Source organism: Anarrhichthys ocellatus, unplaced genomic scaffold (genome assembly GCF_004355925.1).
Source record: "Anarrhichthys ocellatus isolate YVR2014 unplaced genomic scaffold, GSC_Weel_1.0 scaffold59, whole genome shotgun sequence".
Lineage (NCBI taxonomy): Eukaryota > Metazoa > Chordata > Actinopteri > Perciformes > Anarhichadidae > Anarrhichthys > Anarrhichthys ocellatus.
The window spans coordinates 1,460,412-1,471,201 of NW_022280089.1; the positions used below are offsets into that span (position 1 = coordinate 1,460,412).

General features: G+C 40.9%; 1 protein-coding gene across 3 annotated transcripts in view; it reads right to left on the reverse strand.

Annotated features, from left to right (window-relative positions):
- Positions 1-7,807, reverse strand: part of robo4 (roundabout, axon guidance receptor, homolog 4 (Drosophila)) — a 22,896-nt gene extending 15,089 nt beyond the window's left edge. For 2 of the 3 annotated variants that reach the window (XM_031871619.1, XM_031871618.1), the window contains exons 1-2: positions 7,274-7,807; positions 1,066-1,389 (exon numbers count right to left, since the gene is read on the reverse strand). In XM_031871619.1, coding sequence (XP_031727479.1) covers positions 1,066-1,389; positions 7,274-7,472 — 523 coding nt within the window. In that variant the 5' untranslated portion in view covers positions 7,473-7,807. Of the gene's footprint in view, positions 1-1,065; positions 1,390-3,974; positions 4,334-7,273 lie in introns of those variants that run through there. The other variant, XM_031871620.1, reaches the window with a different exon arrangement.
- Positions 7,808-10,790: the final 2,983 nt, after the last annotated feature.

The following is a 10,790-nucleotide window of genomic DNA, read 5'->3' on the forward strand; positions in this document are numbered from 1 at the left end:
GGTCGCTGCTGGATGATCTGGGTCCGTCCACGGTGGACCGGTCTCTGTTGGAGGATCTGGGTCCGTCCACGGTGGACCGGTCGCTGCTGGAGGATCTGGGTCCGTCCACGGTGGACCGGTCGCTGCTGGATGATCTGAGTTTGTCTCACGGATATGTCAGAAACATGCATGTGTCCTGGAGATCCCAGCCCTCTAACAGCTTTAAAACATACTTAACACAAGATTTAGATTTCCTCTAGACATGAATTCCAACTGAGGACATGTTTCAGAAGATGAGGCTTTCAGAGACCTCATCTTTAAACATGATGTTCTCATGCTGTGTGTCTGGGATTGATGTTGACTGCTCCTCCCAAAACCCACATCTGTCTTTATGTTATCGGTGAATCTGAACAGTTTGTTGATCAGGGAGTGAGACCTCTCTGTAGTCTAACTGACCCCAAACAATAATAACATCTCTATTTCTAATAATATGTCTTTGTTGGCGAATGACTTCTTGGAAAAAAGAAAAGCTTTGTTCATGTGCAGACCATATAGCATGAAACATAAAATATGTGCGTGTTTGGTGTGATAAATATACTTTACGGTCCTTTATATCTTTGGCACTTTCACCTGCAAGCTGTTTGTGACAAAAGGAAGAGTTACCAATTCAATACTTTTCTACATATTGGGTTTTGTAAATGGCTGACTTTGTTATTATTATGATTATTGTTTTACCCATAAAGCAGCAGTGTTTGTGAGAACCCAAACAATGTGAAGCCAATGTCATCAAAACACAAGGGTTACGTTAATAAAGTGCTGCCTGTTTTTATATGGTGAATTTTTCTAAATAAACTAGAATATGGCTTCAGCATATTCCAATAATGTGCACATCATAGTGTAAATCAGTATCAGTATCGATATCAGTAGCGATACTGATATCGGTGTATTCCTACTGGGCACCTGTATGTGCATGATACAATAAATAACATAAGTTGCTAACTAGTTCAATCACACATACTTGAACAATTCAAAACTGAGAGGAACCAGAGGTCTGCGGAGGTCATGTAGTAGGGTCCGCGGTCTCACCTGCGATGTACAGCGATGCGTTGCGGCTGGTGGCCGTGCCTGCACTGCTCCTGGCCACGCAGGTGTAGACGCCCTCGTGCGCCTGACCTCTCCTGCCCCCTCCCACGCTCAAGAAGAAGATGCTCCCCTCCGATAAGACGATGGGCTGCAGCTGTCCGTCTCCCCCCGTCTCCAGAGGCTGTCCGTTCCTCAGCCACTCGATGGTTGGCGTGGGGCTGCCGTCCGCCCGGCAGGAGAGCGTGGCGGGATTCCCGACTTTCACCACCACGTCAGCCGGGTGGTGGACGATGCGGGGCGGCGTCTCCTGTCCATGAACTCTGGAACCTGAGGACCACACAGAGATTTTGTAGAGACTGTTAACAGCATCCACGGGTATGTTTAGTAGCAGAGCAGAGACAAGCTGCTTGTTGTAGTCATTTAGCATAAGGCTGGGCGATATGGCATTTTATATCAAGAGAACGATATACAGCATGTTGATACAGCCTGTTTTCTGTCTGTATGGAATAACCACATGCTAAAGATGTTTTTGTATTCTCCTGTGTGAGTTAAATACTTGACAAACAAAAAGTATTGAGTATTGTCTCAATGAATTAAGAACTTTAGTGCAAAATGAACAGAACAGTTTCAAGTGAAAGTTTCCAGTTGTACACTGACTATGTTTACATGCATGCACACAAATACAGAGTACTAACATTGTGACAATAGAGTGATGTAACTACACGAGGGTATTCTAGGATATATCACGATATGATTCCATTGAAAGAAGATATATTATCATGTTGAATTATCGCCCAGCACTAGTTTAGAAAAGCAGAAAAAGCAGCAGAAATACAGTAAGCTTGCCTTAAAGAAAGGACAGGATGATTGTTCCACGATGACAGAAATAAGTGGAGCTGGGATCCAACCTTTTCTCTCCTGATAGCACATTCATTTACATAAAAACATAAACACATCACTGCTATGAACTGGTTGTGATCATGTTCAGGTTGTGGATGCTAAGGCTTGCTGTGGTGCTAGAACTCAGTGAATGACTGGAAGACTTGTACGATGATACCTTCAGCTTGGTGTCATTTCCCCTCAGTCACTCTAACTGGTCGGCTAAACACTCGCAGGACAAAAAAAGCTTTCAAGATTAGTAATCTGTTCACGGCAAATTGTTATGCAACTTCAAAAATATCAGACAACTTTGAAGGTGACGGGAGTGAAAAGGAGTCATCCTCAACACCTGTTGTCTTCTGGGTTCAGGATGATGAAGACAGTTTGAGAACATTCAAATATCAAAGAGGACAATGGCTCTAAAGGAGGGTTTCTCTTCCTCTGGCAAACATCATGTTTTTGCCAATGATGTTCAGACTTTTAGGCTTTCTATCACTTCAAAAGGGTTGGAAAATAGAGCCTTAATGCTGCGAATATGATACAGACCCCCATAGATGTGGGCTAAGCCATCACGTGTGTCATTACTGCCACGGATACAAATCCACAAAACACACTGTGTCAATTGGAGCTCCTTCTTCTTTTGTTCCTGTATAGAAAGAGCCACACCTGAAGCACTATGCACCCCCACATCCGAGTTCATCTAAACTCTCTAGAACTCCCACAACAAACACATGTTAGCCATCGCTACCAGCAAACAATGTCTATTTGCAGCCGGCAGCAGTGGAATGCCATTGTTTGAACTTCCCGTGGAGTTGGATGACCACAGTGAAGGGAAACGGGGAGACTGTGATCAGCTTCCTGACAGGAGAGGAAGCTGGAGGGTATCGGGAACATCGACCCTGAACAAAAGCAGACTGGAACTCCCCCATCAACAGCATATCCGCAACAGAACAAAAGACGCTCCATAAGTGGAATTTCACCGTTGACAAACTAAAAGAACATCTTAAAAAACAAGTTGCAGTCACTTCATGTTAAAACAGCCACTGAGGCTGGAAGTATCTGGGAGAGAGTTGAACCCTCACAGATGCTGCCTGTGTAATTCAGAATCAGGCACGAGCAGTCCCTTAGATTGGGCACGGACAATCCTCAGAAGTGTACTACTTCTTCACTCACTCACTACAGCCGGAAACACCTTCAGATGACAAGCAACAGCAGCCTGTTTAACCCCACTGTCCCCGAGTAAAGAGTGGCAAAGAAGATGCAGCCAAAACACCCGTTACAATAAAGAGCTTAATATAGTGCATTCCTCAAAGTTATGTTTCATATGAATATATCAACTTGGGCTTGTGATGAATATTTGTTTCACTATTTTCTGACATTTTATACAGCAAACGATGAATCAATCAATTGAGGAAATGATCTCAGATGAATCAATAAGAGAGAAATGATTGGTAGGAGATGACGTAACACAGGACTTTACCTGGAGGGTTAGGAGAGAGGGCTTCTGATGTTGGCTCATTTGCAAGTTGGACTATTTCTCATTATTTGGCAAATGAAACGTTAACGGTGTAATTGATCTTATTGTGTGTTTGCAATGGGAGTGAAAGATGCTGTCACTATTTTAGTTCTCCTTGGATAATGTACAGGAGTGTATGAACCATATATGTACCGGCTACTATTCAAAAAGGAGAAGGAGCAGGTTTATCATCAGAAGGTTTAACACCAGTACAGATGGCGTTGTGGTGCTGAAGACACAGCAGCTATAAATAGGATAAATAGGGCTTTAGAGCCCAATTCTATTATTTAAGGTAAGTACACCATCAGCACCATTTGAAGACACTTCACGGAAGTAGAATCAAGAAGAAGCCTAATGTCTTCTTGGTAGATGTCTTTAACTCAGGAATGTTAAACTAGCACATGAAGCATGCCAGTGAGGGACTGAGTTAAGCTTTGTATCTGTCGCACCTGTCTGCTCATGTCGTGCTGTAAGTTAACACATGAATGATTCCAAATGTCAAACGTGGGCTTCTTACCTGACAGGAGAAGACTGAACACTGATGCCAACACGATGCTGAAAACACCGCTGCTCATCACTGACAGTGAAGGTAACACTCAGAGATACTTCAGGAACCCGCTGGTAAATAGCGTTTTATGACGCTAACTGTTGGCTAACTAACTGCGTGAGAGTCCAGCTTCTTTTGGTTTGAACTACAACCACATTTTAAATTTAACTTCCAACTTCCAACTTGAAGAACAGCGTCCCACAATGAATATCAGCGCCAACTTCAACTCGTTGCCTCCTCTCTGTAAACGCGTCGACATCAAGGTAATGTGGTGACATCAGGCTTCCTGTCAGGTGGGCTTTTCAAAATAAAATCCTTATTGACACACGTACACTCCATTGTAATGGCCAATAGCTGTTTACAATATATATCTTGTCATCTATCTTTTAAGAATAAAAAAGTAAAAAATACATTGCTACATCCCATACTGCTTGTTTGCTTTACAGGATATTGGCGATGGTAAAACAACCAAATGATTTATTGTTCAAAATGAAGCTAAATGTAGGCCATCATACAAACTTTCCTAGAATAATTTCCCCCTGGTTTTCTAGCAATGACAACTCTTTATTACGAAGATTTTAGAGAATTCCCCTTTTTAGATTTCTAACACATAGAGTAAGATTTTACTGTGTCCATGACAGCCTGAGAGGTAACAGCAAGGACAGCAATATGCAACAACAAGATACAAAGAGGGAACATTAATCAATATGCTATTAATTGTAGTAAGGTGATGGATTGAACAACACATGGCATCTGACTTAGATTTTATTTGAGCTTTTGACTTCTTTGTTAAAATTAATAAAATTATTTATTTTACAAATTTCATATCCTCTGTGTAGAAATATGCATACTTTATGCCAAATAGTTCACTGTGCAACACAAATTCCCACTAATCCCACTAATAAAGGACCCTGGTCATTTTTCCTCATTTGAAAAATGTAATGATTTTGTTGCTGAAAACACAGCATTAAAATACAGTGACAAACTGTTGACATTATTGTTATATATTATCTGGTAACCACGGCAAACTCCTCCGCTTCCTAACAGATCAGACTGAAACCCCACAGGACAGTCTGAGTATGGCATTGATATAGTTGTTCATGGTTAACAAATCAAATAGAGATGGCTGTAGTGGATAAACACAAGCAGCTCTCCCATCTCGGCTGCTTGTTTGTTTGTTTGTTTTTGACCATTTGTGGCAGCAGCTCTGTCAACACTGCTATCAAACAGGAAGTTCAGAGTCTCATATATCTCTAAACAACAGAAGGAAATGATGTATCTTTCATTCCTGCAATGGGACCACAAAGTACTTCAACTGTAAGTAAGCAGTTTGTATTGTTATCGGAAATCACTGAATTGGAAAGAAATTGACTTTGTAGATAGAAAATACTGCTTTGTGCTCTAAACCTATTCTATGCTAATCCAGCAGGAAAAGATATATTAAAATAATACTAGATTGTGTGTGCACACTGTTTTCCCACAATGCAATACACATAGGAAACGGAGGTGCTGTGATGGTATAAAGTGTAAAAAGGTAATGGAATTTAGTTAAGACGTAACTTTGTGAAGGATAAAAAAATGAAGTTAACTAAGTTCCATCACGACAGAGCAAGAAATAAGTGAGCTACGGCTACTTCATTCCTCCCAATGGCTCACATAAATGGAGCATTGTTTAGTGAGCGGCTCATTGTGAGGCTCAGAAAGGCCCTGGCTAAGTGATGGATGTTTATATTGATCCAACAACTTGGGTTTGATGGCCCCGGCATCGGCCAGCTTTCAGTCTGCAACAAAAGCCTTAGAGAGGATGAAGGATGAGTCCCGGCTCAACACAACCCATGGGAATGGTGCCGCGCCGCGATGTGCCGAGGGAAGGGACCTCTTTCAGGCTCCAGACCAGAGGTCAGGAGGGGTATTGGAACGGGCGCGGAGGGCGGGGACAGAATAGGGAGAAGAAAGAAAGTGTCAGCTATAGTGAGGAATGCGATAAAAAGTGACTTCAGAGTAAGTTCTGAGTGTAATTCAAGTGTGTTTTGTAAAGGCATCAACGAGCGCTGTCGACATGAATAACCGCCTTTAAAATAGCTTAAAACTAAAAATATAATCTGTGTTGACAGAATGTAATTGCATTCCATCACCATTCCATTTTCAAATTCTAATCAATTAGTTAAATAATCCATCTCTAGCACATGCAACACTTTGACTGTTTAACAGAGTTGCACGTTGCAATCAAACCTTCAGATGTGAGCAGATCGGTGTTGGGTTATTAACACCTTTTTTATATTTCACACACAGTTAGAACATGATTATGATTCCCATAGGGGCTTTAGGCAGATGGCTTCCCCATGGCACCAAAACCAAAAGGACATTTAAACAGTTGGACGATTGTGAAATCTTGTACACACATTTTATTTTGTATTTGTCTTAACATACTCCTTCCTCAAAGGCAGTGTAACTTTGTATTGTTTAGCTTCAAACAGCTCAAAATATCCTTAACATTGTTCTAAATACATCATAACTTTTTTTTACTATATAATTGCTAATAAACATGATTTTAAAATGATGACGTGTTTTAGAAATCTGCTGTCACATTAGCTCTGTTTAGGACTAACTGTCAAATATAGTTAAATACAGTGAAATACAATAGATGAGTGGTCTTCATCTGTGAGATATGTACTTTTTACACAGCACCAGCCTCTCAGATCTCAGATCAGTTAATAAGTTAGAAGCTTGTTTAACTGAGCGTTTGACCTCTCTGGGTTCTACATTGTACGTGCCTTTGTCTGTGAAAAAACTTGTTTGGCAAATAAAAGAATGTGTTCATGCATAGCCCAAGAGATGCAAAAACAAGAAATATTTCCGTATTTGGTGTATGATCATTACTGTATTTTGTCACTTACATTCAATGTTCTACATCTCACTTTGTGACAAAGGGAAGAGTTCATATTGTTCTACATCTTGGATTTGAGTAAAATAAAAATAAAAAATTTTAAATGGGAAAAATGCTTGAATTTACAATCATTATTATAATTTTGACACATACAGCACTGGCGTCTGTGGTCTACCAAACAATGAGCATGTTATTTATATTTTCGAATAATTTTCAAATTACCTAATTTACCAGCTGATGTCAGCTCTGCTGCATCGTTACCTACCTTAAGAACTAAATGCACAGACCTTGCATGCTAACTCATGGGTTCATCTGCAGCAGGTTGCAGCATCAGTGTTGCGTGCCTCCAGTCTGAAACCTTGTGCGGGTTTTAAAGACTCACCTTTTTTGCGGTGCGGCCTGCTCCTGTGAGCCGTGCGCTTGTGTCCCACACCGTGACCAACATGCTCCTTGACCCGGCTCTTTGACCTCCTGTCCAGTCCTGACTCTGTTGGACACGCGTCTTGGCACTCGCACCTCTGCGAGAACTCTGCCCAGGTGTAGAACCAGGACACCCAGAGAAGCCACACACCGACCCGCATCTTCAGTCAAGACCTGGAATCCCTACTGCAGCTCCGCTGCACCGACCATACCCTCAGTAAAAAGTGAACTGGCTCCACAAACATCCAACATGTGACCTGTCCTACGCTCCACTGGTTATACAGAGATAGTTCAACAGTATGTTTTCTTCATATTCCTCAAACATGGCTGTGTGCTCCCCTTCCCTCCCTCTTTAATTTGGCTGCTCTTGGTCTCCCCATCTCCCTCCTCTTTGGGTCCTTTTTTTTCTCCCGCGGTAAGAGAACTCGGGCGGGGAAACAATGATCAAAAAACAAGTTTCAGACCTCATGCTGAGCGAGTAGTGAGGGGAAAGGGGACCATGGGGTACTGTCTTGTTACAACAACATCTGTGCCATTCATTCTGCATGGGATGAGGGGGGGGGGCAGAAAACAAGGCTCAGTCTAGGGGAGGAGGAGGTTGAAATAAGGGGGAGGTAACACAGAGAGGCCTGTTTTCCCAAGTCACATCACTTCCATTAATCAAATGTCTACCATGTGACTGATCAAATGCAGCAAAACACTTTTTGATTTCAATTTTGATTTCTTTTTTTTTTTAGTTCTCATGCTCAGATGTAAATTATCGGACCAGAAGAATGTTTTTCTTTTGACAAAACAACAGTTTCAGAAAAGACAAAATGAGTACAAAGGCTTCTTTTTCTTTCACTGCGTTGCTTTAATGTGACAACTCAAGCCCCCCCCCAACTCACTACCCAACCTCCCACCGGTCAACTAGCCAAGCAAATTTGTAGCTGCCTGTCTGCACAGTATGAGTCTCATACATCATCTTGGCTCGCCCATGAGAAGCAAACCAAGTCAACCTTGTCAGTATGTTCTGCTTTAATTTCAAACAGTGGGATTGTCCGCTTTGAGTGGACTCCCAGAGCGGACAGAGATTACACTGCATTTTATCAAATGGGCTACTATAAAAAAGTACTGTCGATAGTTTCCCAAATACCCCAAATTACAGACACCTCATTGCGACTGAAACTAGGGTCATTTGGTTGTTGTCATGTAATCAGTCTTTTATGAATATCATGATTGACTTTCCTTATGATAATATCTATAAAATGCACGAGGACAGATTTCTATATCAAATACAGAATCACAACAAAAAACTGTTTGAATGTCTTACCTTTATTTTGTATGTAAGGTAACTTTTGACAACGATGTCTAGGAGTTCAGGAGAGAATAGGGCTCATTCGAAAAAGCAAGGTAAGAAAAGTGGAGCTTTATTTCCAAAACCTGACTTAAATAAACCTAACAATTCAGTCGGGGCTAAAGCGGTTCCATGAAAGTAAATTAAAAGAATAAAAAGGAAATTCCAATTCAACCAATCAGACTAATTTGCATCAGGTTTAAGTAATGAAGATAATTGTGTGCGCATGCTATTCTTAAGCAGCCTGAGAGCAGCAGTCCACTTTAGATGATGTGGAACACTGTGATTGGTTTATAGAAATCAAACCTGTCAAATATTAAAACTGGCCCATGTTTAACCTTATTGCTGACACCTAGACTATTCAATTCAATTCAATTTATTTTTGTACACCCTAAAATCACAGATTACAAGTTTGCCTCAGAGGGCTTTACAATCTGTACACATACGACATTCTCTGTCCCGGAACCCTCACATCAGAACAGGAAAAACTCCCCAAAAAACCCTTTAACAGGGAGAAAAGAGGGAGAGACCTGTGGGAGAGCAACAGAGGAGGGATCCCTCTATCAGGATGGACAGAAGTGTGATAGATGTCATGTGTACAGAATGAACAGCATAACAGAGTTACAATAGGTCAGCTGTTAACTGAAACTGCATACTTAAAACTTTTTGCAAGTTATTTATATATACTACAGCATCTATTTAAATGATGGGTAGCCTAATAAAATGGCATTGGTTAAAAGGAGGTTATTTCATTTATTTATTGTCACCATATAAAGGAAAAGCCTCTTAAGGTGCTGATGCTGTGAATTGCAGCTTATTCATTGTTCACCGCGTTCTGTCTATAACAGTCTAAAACAGTAAAAGCAGAGGCTACTAATATTATAATGATAATGATGGCTCTGTTCCGTGCAGGTTTATGTGTGAGCCATGTCAGTAAATCACCTTTCTCACAGCCTCCACACGTTTGACCTTGTCATAAGGAGAACACAGGTGTTCACAGAACAGTTGACAGTTTGACAGTGAGCCACCATCAAAAATACCAGGACCATGAAAATAAAACTGCTAAATGGAATTCAGCCATCATTCAATTTATTATTTACACCATTCTATAATTTACACCTTCTTTCCCCACTGCAGGTATTATTAATGCTATTAATTACATGTGTTTGACAAGTCAAAATGTCATTGTTTATATATTTCATTAACTATTTAGGTTTCAAGGAGAGCCTTGGTAAAATGGAAGAATACCATGAAGTAATACTTCAACACAGCAATACACAACTGAAATTAAAACTTCATGATCATCTCCTGACAATTAACTACTCCTCAAGGATAGTTCAATGTTGAAGTCAGTTCAGTTTATTTGTGTGTTTTTTCTTCATTGTTTTCACACCCTCACAAAAACCAGCATAAAGTGAAGATTACTCCGGCCTCTGGGTGTTCTCCCTCCACCATTGACCAATCCATCTAGTGTCAGAAGTAAAGCAAAGGATGACCCATAAAAAGCTTCAGCAGCAGCAGACAGAACACTGTGTGGATGAAAATGCTACTGGATGTGCTGTCTATAAATCTTTTACCTGTCTTTAGACCCCATCCAATCCCATCCGATACAGAAAAATGTGTTCATGCATTTGTTACTTCTAGACTAGATCACTGCAATTCCTTATTTTCAGGCTGCTCTAATAAGTCTCTTAAATCTCTCCAGTTGATTCAGAATGCTGCAGCTCATGTACTAACAAAAACTAAGAAAAGAGATCATATTACTCCTGTATTAGCTTCTCTGCACTGGCTCCTGTAAAATCACAAATAGAATTTTAAATCCTTCTCCTCACCTACAAAGCGCTAATTGGTCAGGCACCATCATGAGCTTATAGTACCATATTACCCTACTAGAGAGCTGCGCTCCCTAAATTCAGGGTTACTTGTGGTTCCTAGAGTCTTAAAAAGTAGGATGGGAGCCAAAGCCTTCAGTTATCAAGCTCCTCTTTTGTGGAACCAGCTTCCCATTTCAGTCCGGGGGGCAGACACACTCACCACATTTAAGAGTAGGCTTAAGACTTTCCTTTTTAATAACGCTTATAGTTAGGGCTGGCTCAGGTTTATAGTTAGGGCTGGCTCAGGTTCATAGTTAGGGCTGACTCAG